Raw genomic sequence first — 23,335 nt, 5'->3', positions numbered from 1 at the left:
ACCTTCGTATTGTCACACTCGTATGCACACCCGACAATGTTTTTAAATGGTCCGAGCAATATTTATAGCCTACCAACTATGTTACATGAACCTCACAAAAAATGCTTCTACATTCTGTTGCATCCTCCACAAAATATTTAGCTTTTGAAGGATCACACACATTCAGAAGTATTTTCGAATAATATAAGCAACATAGCATAATTGTGATCGCCTTTGGCTAGATTACTCAAGAACCACTACTAAAAAATATGGAATTAGCTATGATATATATTGGTAATTGTGATCACTTTTAGCTAAATTACTCAAGAACCACCATTAGAAAATATGGAATTAGCTATGATTATATTTGGTAATTCCTTACTAATCCCTTGTTTTTTTTCAGTGAACTACAATAGATAGGTATGTTAGATCTACTATAGTTGTTATGATACATCAATCAATTCTTTTGTTGTATGACCAAACAGTTCAATTGACTTTTCTTTCAGTTTAATTAGGAGCAATTAGGATTAATTGAAATATTGTCTTTCAATGCCTCATGGGTTTGAGAAACATTTACTTAATGTAGTGATACTCATGTTGTTTCTTCTTATAAGTCTCTACATAGTAGCCAATGATGTTTGTCTCATGAATTTTGTTTGTCAAATGAAATGTTAAGTGCTGTTAACATGTCATGATGGTCTCATAGATATCTGATTATGCCTAGCTAGTTTTTAATTCGTCATAAATAATATTGCTTAAATTATTGGCATGACTAGTTAGAACCTAATTGACTATATAGAAATGTTATATATAAGACTTGACAAAACCTCAATCTAAAGACTAGTGAGATAAGTCAAAGAAGTCATTTATTCTATGAAGTGTTTTGCAACCAGGAGGTCTGTCTAGAAGCCGTCGTCTTTAAAAGAGTGTCTAATAGCTCACTAATCGAGCATTTTATGCCAAAAGTAAATAGAACTAATTAGCAGTCATATGAGACTGTAGAGGATATATATATATGGTTGTTACCTCTTGGATTCAGATTAGTAGCAAAATTCGATTTTTCGTTAAGGAAATTCACAATATATAGAAACGAAGGGTCCAACATCTACCCAACAACTATATTACTTTACATCTTGCATGTTTTTTTTTCCAGTGTTGCTGAATGTTTTGAACTTAGGGACAAATTGCAACTGTTTGTAACAAATTTTGAAGAGATTGTAAAAAAAAATGCAATCACAATTAAAATATGAAAAAATAATTTTATTGAGAAACAATATGGGTATAAATTTATTTGTTTCCTTAATTCTTCTCTCCTAAGAATGCTCTGTGATTCAAGGATCGTTAGAGACATATTTCTCGATTTAGGATGATGTTGACCTTCTTGAGAAATTGTTTGGTTAAATCACTTGCACTATTTACTATATTTATTTTCTGACTTGTATCGACTATCAAGCAAATTGTATGGATGTTTACTCGACTTATAGAGACCTACAAAATTTCAATATTAATTTACAGCAACTATGAAGATGTTGCTATTTAGCACGCAATTTATTCCAAAGTAATGAACCTCGATAACTTTTCCAATTAATTAGTTATCTTGCTAAAGGAGTATTTGTTTATTGATGCTCTTTATTATATTTTCTTAATGTATGTTTTATTACCTTTTTTTCTTTGTCTTAGACCTACCATGATAAAACATGATTTCTTGTCTGCCTAAAGCACACCAAGTTGCATAAAAACTTGCGCTAAAATATTAAAAGTTGTAAAAGCATTAGGGAACAACAGTAAAATTGATTTGGAACATTCTCAACATATATGATTAGTGCTTCAAGAGAGAAAACATGCATCCAAATGAAAATTAATTTCTCAAAATTTAAGATAATTTGGCTCAAACCAATAATTATCATTTTTTATCCGGCATAAAATAATAAACGACGTTAAGGGATCGTTTGGTTATTTGATAGAGTTATATATGTATTTGTAATATAGAAATTATTTATGTGGGTATTGATAATGTAAGAATTTGTTATGGATCATTTACCTATTCCATCTTTTACCTTACATAAAATAATAGTACATAAATTATACATGTATTAATTACACGTGATTTTAAACTATATAGTAACCAGTGGCGGAGCCACCTTGTAGTTAAGGGGTTCATCCGAACCCCCTTCAGTAGAAAATTATACTATTTATATATGATTAAAATAATATTTTATGTATATATAACAGATGTCGATCTTTATTCGACTAGTTTGTATGTCTATTTCTTCAGATTTTAAACCCTTTAGTTAAAATTCTGACTTCGCTACTAATAATAACCAACCACCGTACTTATTATATCATTTTTATACATAGCACCTAAAATATCACCAAACATAATACTAATTATGTTAATGTTAAGATATGAATTAATGATTAACTAACAACCAAACTGACCTCCAAGAGTTACTAAAATGTCCTTATTTTTCATAGTATCCTATGAAATTGAGAGAGGGTACGCAAAGTAAATAAATCATGTGAAATAGAAATAGCTAGTAGAAACTAGAAAGTGGAGTAATATTTGATTTGATATATAACTACACAGATAATTTCATGTGACTTATAACAACTTTATCATGAAATTTTTTGTTTGGAAAAGGTCTAGAATTTTGTCAAAAATGTTGTAAACCAAAATAATAAAAATATTTTCCGAATTATTTAATAAATTTTTTATTGTGGCTTTAAGCAGGCAATCTTTCTTAATTCCAAGGATCATAAGACAATTATCATCATAATTAAAATAAGATGATCGATGAGATCTCATTCTTCTCCATCGAAGTTGAACATATAGAAAGAAAAGTGATTTCAGTTGTAAATTAGAAAAAAAAAAAAAACACGTAACGACGCTTGAATTGGTGCAGCAGGTCTAGGGTTTGATTTTTCCTGCCAACCCCTTCTAAGTCGAGTCCGTTGTATCTGATTTATCTAGTGCAGTTTACATCTCTAATGTAATTTGTTGACTATTACGCAGAAACAAGTTTATCCAATGTATACCCGAAAAATAGCACCAAATATCTCGATTTTAAAAAGGTAAAAAAAAAACAAAAAAACAAGAGGAACCAACCAATGAAATGGACTATGGTCCAAATCCAATTTTTTTTGGCAGTAACTATACACCAATTTACTATCACTGTGTGACGTAGTGGAATGGTTCGGAGGAGATTCCTTTAATCTCGTAAAAGGTTTTAGGTTCGAGCTTTAGAATTAAAATAATATCAAGTAAAAAGTATTTTTTTTTAATAGGTCATATATAACGCAAATATGAACTAATCGGACCAATGAATATCAATTTTTTTTTTTTAAAAAAACAATTTAATCATTGAAATTTGATGTTTCATGGTCTAATTAACCCAAATAAAGATGGTGGTTTCTCTTGAGGGTCACCAAAGTTCTAGTAATCATTTTTAGGTTGATTTGTGATATGTGTCAAATTTTGGTAACCATGCGAAGGTCTTAGTTATGAGTTTTACTTTCACCGGTTATTAAAAAAAATCCACATACTTGGTTCATGAAAAAAAATTAAATTCACATGTAAAGAAACGCATTAAAAAATTAAATTTTAATAAATAAATATATATTTTTACCTTAAGTTTTTTGATGAGTTGGTTACCCTCCAACAAAATCAGAGCTCAAGTGTTGCAACATGTATTTAAGTTGAGTTCTAAGTTTGAAACTCGATTATAAAACAATAAATATTTGTGGTCTTTTTGCTATATATTTATATACAATTGATTCCTTCACTATTTATGATACCCTCATAATACAGATCTTTAAATAAACAATGTTATGTTTCATCAATTTCTCTACCAAATCAAATAATTCCAAAAAAAATCTTGTCGATACAAGCACGTTTGTTAGAGTTTGCAAAAGAATATATATATATATAGTTGTACCGTCCACCCTAAACAAATAAATCTTGATTAATGTGAATTAATTAACATTATCTTCTTCTTCTTTTACCTCAATTATATATTTTCATTGTTACCTACTATCAAAAAAGTGAAAAAGTTGCAATGTACGATGGTACAATATACAATAGGTACATATATCCTCTTGAAAGATGAAGAGAGAATAATACTACTCATCGGGTCGTTTGGTGTTGGACAAGTTATACTAAAAAATTCTAGTATTAATATTATATAAAAATTAAATAATAAAGAGAATATTTAGTAATAATACTTTTATTGATACATGTTTAGTTTATTGGACAAAAATTAGGATATACGGGATTTATAATATAATACAATAATTTTACTTCAATTTTAATCTTGTTCTCTTTAGAACGCTTCAGGAGAAGAGCTTTGAATAAGGCACCTTTGTTATTTTTGTGTTTTATCTCTAGATCAATTCACTATAACAAAATATGAAATTAGCTATCGAATTTATTAGTTTTTCCTAAATAATTAATCTGCCACTAAAATATTTCTAACGAATTAAATTTTCTTATAATCCGTTGCTACTGCCTTAATATATGAGATTAGTTATCTTGAAATTTTTGCTGTTTAGTTAGCTTGAAATTTTTGAGATTAATTAGCTTGAAATTGTTCTTTATCTTTGGGTTAAGACTCAAAGTCATTCTTGAGTTTTCATATAGAGCACTAATAATTCCTTATATTTGTAATATTGGTGCACTTTTAGTCCTCCCCCAAACTCTTGCCTATTTTTTAATATTGATTTTGTCCACAATTTCATGTATGAAATGTTCAATTGTCTTTTTATAGAAATAACTTGTTCTTTTTAGTAGAAATATTATTGAAGTTATAATTCGAGAGGTTCATCACGCTGATTTCACACGCAATAGTACAATTTTTTATTTTCTTGCCACATCATATGTCAAGGTTTTCTTAGTTTAGCTACAATAATATTCCTGAACAGAATAAGGTGTTCTTCTCACCTTCTCTCACATAGAGTTATTATTACTACTATATATATAAATAAAGATGATTAAACATTCCATACATAAAATTAAGGACAAAATTAATTTTTAAAAATAGGCAAAAGTTTGGAAGAGCACCAAAAATGCACCAATATAACAAACATGAGGGACTATTAGTGCTCTATGTAAAAACTCAAGTTTGACTTTGAGTCTTAACCCAAAGATAAGAGACTATTTTGGATATTTTCTCCATTTATTATTTTAAAACCTCAATTTTCTTAACCTATAATTTTTTTAAAAAAATAATAACTATTAATTAAATAATCATATGATAAATCAACTCGACCTCGTAAAGTATAATAAAGTGAAAAGAAATTAACTCAAAATGAAGAAAGGAAATAGGACCAAGAGAAGGCAATATATCCACAGGTGAATCCTGTCGTTTTCATTTACTTTTCAGCTTCCTATACACAAAAAGAATCTCAAATATTCTATTACTACTATTATTACTATTACTACATATTTGGTCTAAAAGGAAACTGGTACGAGAATCCCTCCTGTTCTACATACTAAGATCAGTCAAAAACTAATTTTAAAAATATTATTCCGAAAAAATATAGATTTTATTTTCCTTTTAATTATTTGATATTCAAAATTCATTATTCATCTAATATGAATTTATTCAAAATAAGTCTATAAAAAGGAGTAAGACATCAATTACTAAATTTTTTTTTATCAAAATTCTTCATTACTTTCTTAAATTTCATGTGAAATAAAAAAAAATTAAAATAGAAAAAGTACATTCTTCTAATTAGTTTCTTCAAAATACATTTATTTTTATATGTAAAATAATCTATTGATAAAACTATAATTTTAAAATGACTTTTTTTAAATAAAATTTTGTCTAGTCAATAGTATCATATGCTCTCCCAAACTCAATTTATATGATAACATTTTCTTTTAATATATTTTGAAAAAAATGTCACTTTTCTACACATAGAAATAAATTAATTTAAAACTATTTCTTATATTCTTAATAAAATAATTTTTGGTCACATAAATAAACTTCTTTCGTCTCATTTTATGTGAAATTCTTTCATTTTTATTCCGTTAAAAACAATGTCACTTTATTATAATTAAAAAAAATAAATTAAAATCCTCTTGTATACTTAAATAAATTATTTACAACTACATAAATATCTAACAATTATTTTAGATCACAAATTTTTAAAAGTCTACATTTTTTTCCTAAATACTGTGGTAAGTTAAAGAATGCCACATAAAATGAAATGGAGGGAGTTAGTATTTATTTTATACTGTAAATTTTAGAATGTTTTTTCTTTAATTTCATAAATTTTATATTAACTCAAATAATATCACATAAATTGAAACAGAGGAAATATCACCCTTTTTGGATAAAATTACGTGAATAAATAAACATATATTAGTTAATTGGTTAATGCAGCTATAATTTAGCTAATTTCAATTCGCCACTTATATTTAATGTTAATTAAGGTTCGAATTTCTATAATTCGCACGTTTGAATAATTTGAAATTTGTATAACTTTTGAATAATGTAGTTTTGTATAATATAATTTGTATAGCTGTATAAAATTCAGATGCTTATGTTTTTGTATAAATTTATTATTTCGTGATTATAGAAAAATAGCTTAATTATCTGCGAATTATACAAATTCGATAATTATACAATTGAGACAGCTTAAACTAAAGTTACACGCAGTAAATATGCAAATTATAGCTAAGGAGTCTAATTAATTTTATTAAAGTGGTTATTTGCGAAATTTCTGCCCTTTTTCATGGATAATTTCAAATATTTATATACGATAAATTAATTAGTTTACAACAAATATAATCAAGTTTTATTTACACAAAAAATAATTAAAAAATATAGAAAATATACATTGACTATATAATATAACCTGCAATACTCACAAAAAACATAAATTAACTATACAACAATAATAACAACAACCCAGTAAAATTTCATAACATGGAGTCTGAAGAGGGTAATTTATACAGTATAGATTATTTATATATAAATTATACTTTGTATATATATTATGATATATTTTATATATAAAATATATATTAAATATTCATAAATATATATCAAATATATATGAATATATTAAATAATTATTTTTTTTAATAATTAAAATGACTGAATAACCATATCATCGTAATCATTCATTTTTTTTCCCTCAGATAACTTGTAGTACCCCTAGTTAATTAGAGGCAGTAACTTCCACTGAACTAACCAATATGATTTGACATAAAGTCCAATAATGGGCCCACGTTACCTGTCGAATGCATGTGGGTATCTGTGTTTGCTGTCGGCCCATTTAGGTACCCGCTTGTGATTGGTCCGGTCCAATGCGTGTTGTTCACGATCATGGGCCCACGATATGTGGGCCGTAGAAGGTTGTTGTATAGTCTGTGTCATTTGTGGGCCCATTAACCTAATGTCTTGTCTTGTCTGGGTCAGTTTTCTTTGCTTCTGTTTCCTCTTTTTTTTTTTTTTTTTTTTTTGGTAATTTCTTACGTATCCTTTTTCGTCATTATTTTTTGCTCATACCTATTTGTTATTTTGGTCAAGGAATATTTGGAATAATACTAAGATCTATTATTTTAAAATATTTGATTGAAGCAGAGGTGAATTCAGTTATGTTGCGTAGAGCAGAGTGTTGATCAGTTAAAAAAAATTATATTTTAAAAAATAAAAGTCGAGAGGATAAAAATATTGAATTAGATGCGTAAAGATATTTGAGAGATGAGATTAGAAATGAAAATATTTGAGTGACGTGATTAGATAAGACACGAGTCATATTAATTTATCTTATCAAAGACATGATTTAAATAGGAGATTATGAAGGATACAAACTAGGGTTGTTTAAAATCAAACCAAAAATAAAGTTATTGGTTTATCGATAATGAGTTATTGATTTAGTGATTTCGATCATGATTTTAATTTTTTTATTATCGGGTTATCGATTCTTAATAGTTTAAGGTTTTTTCTTAACGGATTACCAAATAACCTGATAGTAACTTAATAATTTATATTTATTACCATTCGATATATAAAATTCTTCACTCAGAGTTTAGTTTTCATACTTTTATTTCTTGTTGTCTCAAACTTTTGGTTATTATGCAATGTTTTACATTTGCTTCTGAGTAAGACACAATTTATCAACTAATGTGAATGGCTCATTTAGTTTGTCACCTTGTTTTTAAGTAATTTTCCATGATTTTTTTTTGTATCAAATTTCAACGGTTAAATCGATAACCGAACTAATAGTGATCAATAACTGATAAATTAATCATCAATAACTCAATATTTTAATGATTCTATAACGGTTTGACATGTGTATGAAACAATTATCGATAAGTCAAATCGATAAACTTCATAATCGAACCGAACAAACCGATACGCAGATAGTTGAGTGAAATCTTGTTTATCTTAAAATACTAGTAGTAGTATTGTTACTTTTGTTGGTTCTTGTTTCTCGGATTTTTTGTGACTAGTTATTGTCCTTTGTAATTCATTTATCATATTATGTTGTATTTACTGTTTCTTTCTAAGTATGCTTTCATGTCATGCGGAATATTTTGTCTTGGTTTTGTCACCCATTTTATTTTCTCGACTCAAAATTCTATTGAGAATAATTTCTTTACAATTCAAGATAAGAATAAAATTTGCATATACATTATTTTTTCAGACTTATTTATATTGAATATGTTAATATTATTGTACATGATTGAAGCAAGGGTGGATCTCGCCATTATGAGCCCGTTTGAATTGGCTTTAATTTGGTCAAAACCAACTTAAAGCCCCTTTTTAGCTTTTGGACGTGTTTGCCTAATGCTGACTTTAAGCCATAAAGTTCTTAAAGTCAGTCAAAAATGAAAAGATAGGATTTCTAACTTTTTTTTTCCAAAGTGCTTAAAGTCATTTTCTTTGACAATGGAAATTACTTTTATATCCCTTGTATTTTAACTAAATTCTCAAACTACTTTTTTTTATTCTTTTAACCCTAAAATTCACATCATAAGCACTTTTATCCAAATACTCAACTGCTTATTTATAAAAATAACTTTCAGCACTTCAAAGTTCTAAAAGCACTTCATACATAAAAGTTACTTTTTTTAAGTCAATCCAAACGGGCTCTATATATGGTATTGAATTCATTTGAACACATTATTTTTTGTGTAGACAATAAATTTATATTTAAAGACTCTTTAAAATTATAATTAATAGTTGATATGAATTTATAATATCAAAAATAAAATAATTTAACGAACTTAAAAATTGAATTCATAAATTTAAATTCTGAATCTCCCTCTGAATTAGTGTAATTTATTTTCTCATCCCCTTTTGTCATTTTGGCATAGATAATTTTGGCCAAGGAATAGTTGGAATACTAAGCTTTATTTTTTGTAGATATTTGATTGAAGTAATTTTAAAATATTATTTTTCTCGACGCTTTTTGTCATGTTCATTCTGCCTCTGCCTTGGCACTTACAGATGTAATAGTAATTTTTTTTTGTTCTATTCGTTATAAGTTTTTTTTTTCTTTTACCAATATTTAGTATTAGGAAAATTTTAACTAATTCTAAGAATTTATTTAATTTTTATCTAGGTAAAATATTTTATTTATGTGGAGTGTGATGTGGCAAATTTTTTAAAATGAAAGAGAGAGTGTGGCACACACACCATGGAGAGAGTGGAATAAAAGAGAGAGATGTGTTTCTCAAATTATTAAGTGATAGTTTAGATATGAAACTTACACTCTCAATAGTTTAGATATGAAACTCAAAAAAAAGGAATAATTTAAGTGTGTTTTTGACACTTATCTCTCTTTTCTTGCTTACCTTACACTATAAAAAAATACTTTCTAGATAATTGTTTTCCGTAAAAATATTTTCCGTCGTACCAAAACACCCTAAATCATTTTAATACGTTAGAGACACATTTTTATTCCTTTTTCATTTAATATATTAAAAGCCATTAGATCATAATACTTAGTGTTGCACCGCTCCAATTCTTCTACTTTTGGACCAAATCCTGTGTGGGGAATGTATGGAAGCCCAAAAATTATTACCCATTGATAAGTGTTCTCTTTTTGTTTTTCGCTATGCGTTTAGTAATTTAAATTTACGTCGAAAAGTCTTACTTTTAGATGTAAAATAATCCGTATTAAACACAATTATATTTTCTTTGTTTTAATTAATGTGACCCATTTTATTTTTCTATTTCGTCTCAAAAAAAATATCATCATTCCATACTCCAGAATTTGGACACTGACATTTGTTATTGCTTTATAATTTACATAACACAGCAAATAAGTGGTCATTCTAAACACATTTTTACATCAAGATGCATAGTTCTTCATTTTTTAAACAGCATATAAACGTAAAACAAGCTCGATTTTCGCGCGACAGACAGGGCATCCCCAGCTTTTAGCTTTAATCTCATTCAAACAAGACATACATCCAGCCATATGTCCACATGGTACACAAGCACCCTCAATTGGGGCTTCATAGCATATGATACACGATGAAGCACCACTCGAACTCTCTTCATTGTGTGTTTTCTTTGATAAATTCTCCGTTGTTGAAGAAGATGAATCTGCAAAACTAGATTCAGTTGAACCAGATTGCAATGGGACATCATCATCTATGACCAAATTTTCAAGTGGTGGTGCTGAAGGTACGACAACTTCAGGGGTAACAACGCGGATATTTAGACTCAGCGTTGAATAATGCCCTGTCTGTGAACAATATGTAGTCAATGACCAATGTTTTGTACATAAATCGACATATATGTTTGAATTGGGTATGTCCTAATATGTGTGTCAGACTAACAAACTAACATTTTGGAGAGTCCGAACAACATAGGATAGATACATTTGACAAGAATGAAAATATAAAACAAATGCATTTGTTACCTGATTATTGTCTGGCCATGAGGAAGCCATTGGCTGTCTAGACGATGTTGCAATATTGTTTTGTCGATACAATTCCTTCAATGTATGTTCTACGTTCACTTTACTAATTTCTTGTTTAACTTCTGGTCTTAAACATTCCAGCTCGTGCAGTACATCCATTAATTTCTTAAATCACATCATAGTACAAATTAATCAACATCCACGAGGATTAAAAAAAAAACGAACTAGTGCAAGTTACACTAATTAAATACACAACTTAAATTACCTTTTTGTAAGATATCTTTTCTCTATGATTTGTAGTACTGTAGTCTTGGTGTAAAGGTATAGTTTCTGTTACAAGACTGGAAAGCAAGAAGAGAGGTATTCAAGAAATTACTCGATCATATATATAGGCGTTAAAACGCCTCAAGAAGTTATCTATCAATATGGAAAAAATGCTTCTTTACCCTGCATATCTTAGAAGCAGAATGTACAGATCTATGATATTGTTCTCCTGCCGATAAGCGTTTGCCTAGAGGAAAATGAAGTACACCAACTCAGAGTCAAGAACAAAGTCGTAGCAAATTAAAAGCTAGCCTGATGCACTAAGGCTCCCTGGAAGGACTGGATCACAATAATCTATTGTACATAGTTTTACCCTGCATCTCGTATCTACGAGAGGTTGTTTCCTCGGGTTGAACCCCCGACCTTTTGGTCACATGGAATCAACACATGATTCAAACTATACAATTGAAGTATTGGAGGTTTATCACAAATATTAATTCACCATAATTGTGACTCAATGTCAATCTAGTTGAGGTCGACTATATAAATCGTGTAGTTGTGGTCGAGTATATAAATCGCTAGCTTGTAAATAATCAGAGGCGGATGTAGATAGTTACTTATGATTTCACATGAATTCAATAGCCTTTGCTCAATCCTTGTTATAAAATTTAATAAATGAACCTAGTTAATATAACCTGAAATTTATGTAGGAACTCATAAACTTCAAATTCTAAATCCATCTTTATCTATAATCATCATAATTATATTGGCAAATCTATCTAATCCTTCTTAATCCAGATTTATATGACTGTGATTAGCACATATACAATTTTGTATGGTCAATTAACATGTATACATAAGAAGATTTAGATTTCTCAAACGGCCACTCAACTAACAAAATTTATTAGCATCTCTTATTTTCTTCAGCGAAGAAAATGACTTTCTAAAATAATAACAATTAGTGGAGTGCTATCTAGCAATTAATATCGAGAGAGAATGATAGGACCTGTTTGAGGATATTATCAGCAATCTTATAGTAATACTGGAGAGGAATTCTATCATCAACTTCGATCTTTCTAGTAGCTTCTCTTATGTTGATCGGCTTCTTCCCAGAACTCATTTCTCCGGCGCCGGAGACCGATTAAAATTTCAAGTTCCGGTGAGTCAACGATTTGGTGAAATTCTCATCAACTAATCTTTTTACTTTTGGAGGGAGTGGCAACATCCTATCAATTCTCTTTTATTTAGTTGCCAATTTTTAATAAAATATTCTCAACTATCAATTTATTTGACATCGTTTGACTTACATAAAAAAAAAAATTAAAAAGAATTTTTAAAGAAAAGGTCATTTTTGGACCTAAAGGTGAATGTCAATGACATTTTAGGCCTAATAGATGGATAAGAGATATTTTTATACCATTTTCAATAGTTCGAGGGCATTTTAATCTCTTTTTTATTAAATATATATAGTTATAAATCATTTCATCCCCTTTCAACTTCTTTCTAGTCTAGCTTGTGGCACTGAATTTGTTTATTAAGGTTTATGTTGTTTTTTTTTGCGATTTGCGAGCTATCACACAAGATCAAATTTATCCAAAACATATCTAAAAAGTAACGATCGTAGATTTTTCAATGGAGTTCCAAAAGAAATTATTTCATTAAAATAAAAGAGGAAATTTAAAATTAAATTATTTTTAATTATAAAAAAATTATATTCTTTTGGGACTGATAAAAAATAAAAGGTGGCCGGTAGTTTAGGGGAATAAACTTGGTATTTCTAGTCAACAAAGAGCAAAAGGGGTTCAGATGAATAGATTGGAACTTCTTGTTACGATTGTTTTGAAATGTGATTTTTCAGTCGTAAAATAATTTGGAAATAATTCTTTTGAGAAATACTTTTTTTAGTATACAAAATGGGATAATTTAGGATTTTTTTTGAAACTTGTGTCATCAAACAAAATTGACCTAATTGGATTGATTTCGAACTAAGAAATAAGATTCAACAAAATTATCCCAAAATCATAGGTCTAAAATTATAATCTTGAGACCAACTTATTCCACATGAATGATGAGATAGAATAATACCAAATTGGGTCAGATACCTAGAATTATTGTTGAAATTAAATTTATCCTTGAAAGTATAATTTTAATATTAATCTGAATCCTGAAATAACCTACCTTATCCTGAATACCAAATGACAAGTCCATCATAGTACGTTATTGTAACCTTTTTTTTTTAAAAGGTGATATAAAACAATATTATATACAACATTTTTCCACAAACATAATCCCCCCCATGACAATGAGAAACATTTGACCTTTACAAAGAGGAATCTTTGAATGCATCATAAATTTATAGTACCTAAGCAGACAATTTATGCTGCACTGAAGACCAGCATACTAGTAACACAATAACCAAGTTGCAGTTGCACATAAAGGTCTCAATAAAAATAAACATTATTCACAGGTTCATATCAATATATCTGTAATCCCAGCAACAGTTTCACTTCTCCGCACAAGAAATTTACATTCTTATCGGGGATGGAAAACCATGAAGACAACCGTAGCATTTTGCTTCCTTTCGGAAACCTTGAACACAACTAGTAGCATATATATATGTATACAAAACTCACAATTTTTCAATAACGCAAAACTTCTGTGTATGCCTGCAAAGTGAAAAAGTATATAGCTAGTCAGCTGCTAGTAAGAAATCTTGTAATATGATTCTACTGCATTCTCATATGAACAACAATCATATTCATCTCAATCAGTGAAATCAGTTTAATTCAATTCATGGTCAAAGGGGATCATTCAAGAACAATCAAAAATTGAAAATGCATTCAGCAAAATCAGAACATCTAGTAGCATTCGACATTAGCTTTAAAAGCTATCTTCTCAGGACAGTCAACAGGTCTACGAAATAAAACTAATTTTGAGCAGACCAGTGGAAACACCTATCAGTTCCAAAATTGGTAGTATTTCCTGAGATGCTTTTGATAATGACAGCAAGAACTTTTATAATGACAACTGTAGATCTAAAACTTCTTTTACCAAAAGCAAGCACATTTTCCTCCCTTTTCTTAGTTACCTGGAGAGCAATGAGTTTAATCAGGACTTAAATACAGACTGTTCAGAAAAATTCATAGGTTGATAGGCAACCAGGGCGTGGCTCCAGTTATCATCCCTCTCAAATTTCTTCCAGTTTAATGTCTAAACAAGATGCCAACTCATGGGAAAGCAATCCAACAGTGTCTTTTACCAACTGGAGAAGGCCCTAAATAATAAAAGTATATTGCCTTTGCTAACAAACACAAGTGCTATACACTTGACAGCAGAACCCAAAATCTACTTAAACAAGAGCCAATTAGTCAAAAATTGGAATACCCCAAAACTTGGTTATATTTCAGAAAGCGAGTAGAAATGTTACTGGGGGAGAATGACATTATTCAACATATTTACTTTGTTTTTATATCTAGTGAAACAAAAGCAAATAAGAGGACATGAGGTTCCCGAATTGCTTACATTGACTACTTCAATCATTTGCAGCTTCAACTGTTAAACAGCATATACCCGTATCACCTGATCTATCTTGGCACGACAGACAGGGCATCCCCACTTCTTTCCCTTGATTTCATTCAAACAAGACATGCATCCAGCCATATGGCCACAAGGGATGCAAGCCCCTTCCAAGGGAGCATCTAAGCATATCACACAAGATGAAGAAGCAACATCAGGATTATTGCTATTGTGTGCTCCAGAGTTCTGAACAGTTGCAGAAGACAAGTCAATTGGACTGGAGTCGATTGATGGATAATTAATTGGCCCATTGTCTATTACGTCATCCGTAAGAGGAGGAGCTGTTGGGACAGATGCAGTAACTGGATTCTCTGGCATTGCTTGGACTACAGTAGATGTATCACTCAAAATCTGGACTTGCTCTACTTGAGTGCCACTTGAACTGGCTTCCTCAACTTGACAGCCACTACTACTAGCTTTTTGTGAAGAAGCCCCTGTAAAAGAGCTATCACCATGACTAGCAACCTCAACAGGGTTAATCAAACCCATTAATGTTTCTGTTCCTGATCCTGGGTGATTCTCATGATAGGTTGGTCTCGGTTGTGAAGCAGACTGAAGAGAGGCATTAATCGCCATTGCTAATTCCACGTCCTCTGTGGTTGATGGAACAGTTGCAGGGACCACAGGGATTTGAGAACTGAATGGAAATGCTGGATGCATGACCTGAAAATATGGTACAGCAGCTAAATCACATTTTTAACTAGCCAATGACTTGAAAAAGCACACTTCAATGAGTTCACTGGTAGCATAGTCCTTGTTACAAATTCATGATAATAACAAATTAATGATCAGTTGGAAAGCAACAAGCGATCTAGCCATGACTGCAAATTTAGCTTTTGAAGAGAAGGATGTTTGATATTTCACCTGAGGAATTCCCTTGCATGCATTGCAGAAAGACTGCAATTGCTGCTTTTCGCTTTCCTGGACTGCTGTAAGTTTAATCCTTGCTCCTGCAATCAACATTTTGAAAGTGGGGAAGTGATTCAGTATTAAAGTCGCATAATGTAAATAATGAGTTCTTTGATTTAAAACAATGGAATCATGCGACAGACAGATAATTGTTTGTGTCCTGTGTTCCCAAAGCCAATATATTCATTTCTTCAAAATGGAACAATCATTTCGAATCTTTAAACTAGCAGATGGAGTTTCTGAGAGTTTTTAACCAATATTTTTTTCTTATGTTTGGGGTAGGTCAATTTTCATCATTTAAATATACATATGAACACATTCATCAGACCCCTTCTTGTGGGAATACACTGGGTTTGTTGTTGTTGTTGTTGAAACACATTCATCGTTTAAGTTATGCTAAAAATGAGCATTTTTGGCCCAATTGACCCTTAAAACTAACAAGTAATGATGAAACCACATGCCATCATAGAAGGGGCAGAATTGGGGAAGAAGACTCAGGATGGCCTTCAGTTTAGACCATGCTCGTGTGAGTGGGAAATGGTTTCACAGTTAGTAGTTCTTTGGTCCAGTAAGTATCATTCCGCTAGCTGGACTAAATTGCTAAACTTTACGAAACTTGAGGGATGATATGAGCTCATGTGTATGTTCAAAGAATGAAAATAGCCCTACCATAAACAAAAGGGACAGTTTTGGTTAAGATTCAAGTTTTTGAATAATGTTTTCAATTTTGAGGTGAAGGTATAGCACAAGCAACACGCAATATGGATCTCAGATGCGTAAGTATGTAAACAAATAGTATGAGAATCAGATGCAAAAGTATTATCATTTCCTGCACTCGGAGTAAATTTGACCAATAAGATTTAAGCCTAAATGTCACGCACAAGCTTGGAGAGAGAACTTTGCAACTGATTAGAACAGCTGGCAAAACTTCTAACCGACATGAATAAGCTCTCAGCAAAATATTGCATAGTCCTCCTATAACTAGTTTTCAAGCCCCAACAACAACATACCCAGTGTGTCCCCACAAGTGGGGGGAAGCCCCATATATATATATATATATATATATATATATATATATATATAGTGTGTGTGTGTGTGTGTGTGTGTACACACACACCGTGTACACACACACAGAGACACACATACATATTTAACTATGTATAGACACTAGTACATACTGTGGTTAGAGCACTACGTTACCAGTATATTTAAGTAATAGAACTGCCTTATTGTGACTTTCAAACTTAATAACAATTGCTTAGCCCTTTCCCTGGTTACGAACTATTTCACCCCAATTCTTCTGGGGGACTTCTACTATATCAGAATACAATGTACTTACGCCTAGCTCCTCGGAGACTACTCTTTATCAATTGGGAGGGCATTATCCCTCGCCTTCGCCTCCAGCGCCTCGGGACTATGCATGAAAATTAACAAATAATCATTTTCAAATGGAAATATTTCATTGTAGCTATACAACTCTGGTTATAGAACGTAGGAAATTACTGTTAGAAATATTGGATATGATAACTGCTGAATCAGGCTGGCTGAAATTTGGTTCTTCCATATTGGCCTTCCACAGAGCAACTATTGTGCGGGGCTGAGCATCCTGGTCAAGATATAGCTCTACATAAGTTAATAGCATGAACCATATGACTTTTCAGAATAACAAACAAATTGCTTTCCCTGGCCCATATGAGAAGCATATGATATGGGAAGTAATCAGGAAAGAATACATGAATAACAGTGGGATTTTGACTTTTCTAACCAAAAAGAACCCACAGACAGGGAAGAATGTAATCTACTAGAAAAACAAAGAATCTAAAGACTCGCAACGTAGAAAGTCCACCTGAAGGTTTTGCCCAAAGACAATGATCAAATTTTGTTCTTTTACAAATGGTATGGTTTATCAAGTACACTTTTATGAGTAGAGATGATAAATTTCTTAAGTTTTTTAGAGCATTCGAAGGAAACCATCCAGGACTAGAACTAAAAGGTAAAAATATAAATTCAGCTCATTGCTTCACACAAGAAGCCAAGTATATGAATCTAGTTTGTCAATGCAGTATTACCTATGGTCATTATTTAAAATTTAGATATAGTACGTTAGTATATGCTTCTCTGTATAGGTCTATGACAAGTAAGAAACAGGTTAAGTACCCCGTCATCAAAAAAATTAAGTCTTGCGTTCCCACCTTTAACATTGTAAAAGATTAGAAAACAAAACGTACCTCGACAGCTGAATATATAGCAAGCTCCAACCTGAAAGGCTTTCTGAGAATACGGGAACCGCATGGTAAGACGACCACCCAGCTATAAAAATGTAGAATCATCATAAGTCCATTTTGATAATAATGGTAAGAACTTGAATAAAAGGCAAGAGCAAATTATTGAGCTGTAAAAAGAATTGGTAGCAGCAGAAATAAGATACACAAATCAACACCAAGCAACAATGATGCAATTCGTTGGATAACAAGCCAAAAGAAGGGTAAAACTATATCCAAAGGTACGAGACCAATCTAAGAAGCCACACACCATAGTCTGCCATCTCCATTAAATATAACCACTTGAATATGCATTAGTCAAAAACACCCTACAAATGGCCCAGCTTAAAACAATTTTATATTGAAAATAAAATGAACATTATACTCACACTTTCCGACTAAGCAACTGTGGTGCCAATAGTTCAAGGAATCCAGGGCCATAAAGTTCCCGTAGCCAACCAGAAAATAAGCAAATATGGCTCTAAACACATACATGAAAAAGAAGGATGACATTGTGTGAGAAAAAAAAGTTTTAGAACATTCTCCTCGCATAAGTTGAAGGGTTGAATTAAAAACATAAAACTGAAGTGTGAACATATACCTCAATTGCACGGACAACATTGCTGAAACCTTTAATTCTGGCAACATCAAGGGGAGTTTGGCAGTCATCATTCATTATCAAAGCATTTGCTTAAGAAATATGAGACAAGAAGGAAATCAAACAAGTCAAAAAGGGGCTGATAGCATAAAAAAATCTGTCAATAAATGTACCAGTTTGAGTAGATATACCTCTATGTGAAAGGAGTAACTTAACCGTCTGCTCAAGACCTCTTTTTGCTGCATGATGTAGAGGAGTCCCCGCATGACGACCTAAAGATGTACATAAAGGTGTTAAAGAAGGATCAAAAAGATATCCATGATATATAGAAGAGTTGAACAGCACTAATTATGTCAATACAAACCTTGTTTCCTACATAAGAGCTGAATGCACATTATTTGGTGAGACGAAATAAATTTGGAAATTTAGAACAAATGTAATACAAGTATCCTGATTAATTCAGGACACTTCATCTGAATCTAGATGAAAATAGAGGCTGGAAAGTCAAAGCATTTTAATTTACTAGTAATAACCTATGTTTGATCAAACAAATGCTCAATTGGTTGAATGAATTAAAAGAAAAAAGAAAAGATTAATCTATGTCGACATTGAGAGATATTAATATGTGCATGATTTGGCTTCCAAATTGTTACCTCATCCATTTCTTCCAAGTAGATGAGATACTTTCATTAGCAACAGATTAACATAAAAAGTTTGAAACTGGAGGTAGGGCGTTTGGACAATATTGGCTAAGGTTGAAATAAGAGTATTGAAACTGAAGTTGAAAAACTGTACCTGGAAAAAAGTTGACAATGTGTTTGAACATGATTTCACTTGGAAAAAAGTTGGAAGAATCACGAGTGAACCGTTTTTTAACTGCAGATACTTCTTAAACAAGTTTTTCAATACATCACCAGTGTTTTCGAAGACTGAAGTTCAGTATTTGCAAATTTTAGTGGACAAACTAGTATTTGCAAATACTCAATTTTAGTAATTGCAAATATTGAATTATCATTTATTGCCAACTAACTATGAGCATATTTGGCCAATCAGTTAAAAACTGTTTATTTTGAGAAGCACTTTTGTGAAAATAACTTTTTAGAAAAGTACTTTTGAAAAAAAAAACAATTTGTGTTTGGCTAATTCATTTGAAAAGTTTTTTGATAAGTAGATTGTCTTTGATTAATCTTTTCAAAAAGTGCTTTTGAGAGTCAAATTACAAAAAAGGGCAAATATCAATGCACCTTTACTATTAAAATTATTTTATAGCAAGAAATTATTTTAAATATCTATAATGAAATTTTTGTTTAATTAAAAAGTAAACACTATAAATTTTCAATGTTTAACCAATAGAAATGTAAAATAATATATATAAAACGTAAAATAAAATAAAGAAAATTATAGTGTAAAAAGGAAGAACAATGGAACTTAACAAAACTTAAGAGATATGCTGATTAATTAATGAGAGGGATATATTGGTAAACATGTATAATTGGGAGGGATATTTTTTTCTTGAAAATAATAATTTTCTGCTTCTGCTTTTCTTAAGAAGCCAAAATTTTTAGCTTCATCTCAACCGCAGAAAGACTACTTCTTCTATTTAAAAGCAATTCTACTGATTGGCCAAACACCTCAATTTTTCAAAAGAGGTGTTTTTGCCTCCCACCGCTTGGACAAACAAGCTCTACTTCACAGTTAAATAAGTTGTTCAAATTTCTAAACGGTAAATTCAAATGTCAGCAGGTAAAAGAGTTAGCTGAAAAGATAATATCACCACTAAAATAAAATAACAACTACCACTACTTTATATGCTGGTGGGAACAAACATCCTGGTTAAGAGAAAAGGAGGAGTATGCTATGATGAATGAAATGAAAGCATGTAAAATATGTTGAGGTTGGGGAGTATGTCTTATACAAATCTATTACCATTTCATAACACTAGAATTGATCATACTGTTATCATTCCCATAATACAGAAGCATTGATAATTTTCTTATACAATAGATGCAAGAATCAAGTGACTTAATATGAAATCTAAAAACTCATGTCGAAACGCTCATGTCCCCAGGTATGACACAAAAGAAATACCTGTCAATCAGCCCCAATGAGTTTTCTCTCCTTTAATTCACTCCATTATTACACAGAAATTTCCCCAGTTAAATCACCACCACAATTTACCATCTTAGCATATAAAAACAGAGAAGATCATTACCTGGACGGTAAGCATCGACATTGGCACCCAATTCTATCAAAGTTTTTGCAACATTGTAAAGCCCGGGATTCATGCACGCCACCATCAACGGCGTCTTCCCTTCCTTATCTATCCACTGAAACCAATCCATTTAAAATATTCTTGATCATTATAAACAGAAACACTATCTACATAAGCTTCACAAAGCATAACTAGTCCTAAACCCAAATTAAGCAGGAGAGTTTGGGTACATTGACTGAGAGCGTAAAACTAGTGTAATCATGATGAATCCTCTGCACACAGAATTTATGGAATAGAACTCAGTCTGAATATAGCGGATAAAATATCCAACGATTCATACCGCGCACCCTAACTAGTTCGATTGAGTCATAGTTCATTGATTGACATAATTAAGCTTCAAGTTCACATCTTTACCACAATAAAGCAGAAATTATCAGCGGTCAGCAGTCCACCACAATCAATCAAATAAACCATAATTAAGCTTCTAAAATCCAAAACTAACTTCAGTCAATCAATATTAACTAAATTTACAGTCTTTCATAACTATAGCAACTCAATCTCATCAAATTCAGAACTTTTTCCACTTATTTCCCTAAAAAAAACTCAAAAATGTAAAAAAAATCTTCAAAAATAGAAAAAAAAATCAAAAATCATATTAATTCAAACAAAAACATTCAGATAACATATACATTTCAATTACATAAAAATTCAAAAAAAAAAAACGAGGATACCTCAAGGCCAGCGCCTTCGCGGTGGAGAGATTTGATACCTTCAACGTTTCCATAATTAACTTGCTGATACAGAAGCTCGCCTTTGGATTGCTGCTGCCCCATTGAAGAAGAAAAAATTAAAGAAAATTGGCAAAGAAAATTCCTCTCTTTTGTATTTTGGGGGAAAATTATTGAGGAAAGAGAAATGAAAGGTTTTCGGACTTTAAATTACGCGGTGTGTGTTGGAAATTTGTGGGGTCGAAGTAGTAAATAGGAGGAAATGTAGGGGCTTGCTTAATTAACAAGGATTTGGACAAGTAGATAAACTAATACTTCTAGAAAGAGAGTGCGTTAACTAAAATAATTTTACTTCAAATTCATCGAAATTTCAAATATTAAATTGAGAGTTATACTTAGAACTATTTATGAAATTTTTTCAATTTTATATGTCAATTTTTTTTAACAAAAATGATTGAATATAAAAATCTACTTTAATTATGTTTTAAAATTACCTTTGACCTTAGTATCTTTATTAGTTTAATAGATTTCCTTGGTTTTTGTCTAAGATTATCTATATTCATTTTTTGTCAACTCCGTCTGTTATACTTCTTGACTAATATTTATTAAGAGTATTCTTTATTATTAAAACTCATGGAATAAAATAAGATATTTTAGAATTAAATTTGAAATTAAATTTATATATCAAATTTAATATCATTTTATTTCATTAAGAGGTGGATAAAATAATCCTGGGGTCCTAAGGAAATAGGTATATCATCAGTCTAATATAAGTGTGTTTAGTACAGAATAAAATATTTTCTTAAAAAATGAGTTAAATTTTTCATATTCAACTGGTCAAATTTTTGAAATCCGAATCGATTCGTTTGAATTGTTCAAACACTATGACTAATTACAGGTTATAAAATGCTTATGTTTTTCAATTTATTTTAAATTTAATTAATGTTAACTGAAGACTTTGAATGGACACTCTCATTTTTTTTATTAAGTAGTTCTTTGACAAACAAAGAATATATCGATATTTTTTTTTTGGTGATATATTTTCTTGACAATATTATAATGTTCAAAGGGGAGCCTTGAAGTAACTGGTAAAGTTATTGCAGTTTCGATGCTAATACTTTATCCACGTTGAATACTTTTGATAAACTATCAGTATCGAAGCCGTTGAAAATGTGGCATTTCATCCGGGATGATTTCTCCTGTTCGGATCTCCTCTCTTGCATGGTTGTTTCTTGGTGCCTTCCTACAACTTCTTGTATTCCGCGTTGTGGGTTTCCAGCTAGGAAGAAGCTCTACATTATACACAATAATTCCAAAAAATATTTAATACACTCATCAATCAAAGAATTAATTAACTTAATTATGAGATAAATTCATACTCCCCTCTATTTCAATTTATTTTTCATTTTTTACTTTGGCCTTAAAAAAATTGTTGGAATAATAATTCAAAGTTGGAATAGAAATCCTAAGTTCTTTAGAATTTGGTATTTACTATTTACTTACACGAGGATACTGAGTTTATAAATAAAATATTTTCCTTCAAAAATTAATTAAAATTTACCAAAAAGAGGATGTATAGGGGAAGTGGAGATGAAAATTGACGGAATTTATAGGGGGGGAAAGAGGATTTGAGATTTGACACGCAATAGTTTTGCATGTATTTGTATTCTTCTTTTAGGTCTATTCGAACATGCAGGGTCGATTCAAGGATGACATTTTCAACATAATTTTTTTATTATATCCAAGATTCGAATTCGAGATTTCTAATTAATGGCGAAGCAGTCCACCACTACATGCCACAACCCATATTAATTCTTCTTCTACATGCTAATTATGTGTTTTGTTGAATCAAAAGCACACTAGCGTAGATATAATACTATCCCTTGATTTTAATTTTAATTTTTTGATTCGATACAAAATTCAA

At 30.6% G+C, this 23,335-nt stretch overlaps 2 protein-coding genes across 3 annotated transcripts; both read right to left on the bottom strand.

The window, feature by feature from the left end:
* Positions 1-10,168: 10,168 nt before the first annotated feature.
* Positions 10,169-12,353, bottom strand: LOC129883142 (AMSH-like ubiquitin thioesterase 3). The gene is made up of 5 exons (XM_055957736.1): positions 12,134-12,353; positions 11,310-11,374; positions 11,129-11,204; positions 10,864-11,028; positions 10,169-10,686 (listed from the first exon to the last, which is right to left on the bottom strand). The coding sequence occupies exons 1-5, from the start codon at positions 12,245-12,247 to the stop codon at positions 10,312-10,314; spliced, it is 795 nt and encodes a 264-aa protein (XP_055813711.1). The 5' UTR covers positions 12,248-12,353; the 3' UTR covers positions 10,169-10,311.
* Positions 12,354-13,539: 1,186 nt separating this feature from the next.
* Positions 13,540-21,595, bottom strand: LOC129883141 (putative E3 ubiquitin-protein ligase XBAT35). 2 transcript variants are annotated; one of them, XM_055957733.1, is made up of 11 exons: positions 21,415-21,595; positions 20,684-20,798; positions 18,663-18,743; positions 18,475-18,563; positions 18,263-18,354; positions 17,841-17,922; positions 17,116-17,218; positions 16,952-17,026; positions 15,568-15,653; positions 14,650-15,366; positions 13,540-13,793 (listed from the first exon to the last, which is right to left on the bottom strand). In XM_055957733.1, exons 1-10 carry the CDS (start codon positions 21,514-21,516, stop codon positions 14,683-14,685), a joined length of 1,509 nt encoding a protein of 502 aa, XP_055813708.1. In that variant the 5' UTR covers positions 21,517-21,595; the 3' UTR covers positions 13,540-13,793; positions 14,650-14,682. The 2 variants fall into 2 exon arrangements, with proteins under 2 accessions (XP_055813708.1, XP_055813709.1); XM_055957734.1 differs by lacking the exon at positions 16,952-17,026.
* Between the last annotated feature and the right edge of the window lie 1,740 nt (positions 21,596-23,335).

This window comes from Solanum dulcamara, chromosome 3, assembly GCF_947179165.1.
Source record: "Solanum dulcamara chromosome 3, daSolDulc1.2, whole genome shotgun sequence".
Lineage (NCBI taxonomy): Eukaryota > Viridiplantae > Streptophyta > Magnoliopsida > Solanales > Solanaceae > Solanum > Solanum dulcamara.
The sequence above is the reverse complement of the archived record's forward strand: the minus strand, read 5'-3'. Positions and strand labels throughout refer to the sequence as shown.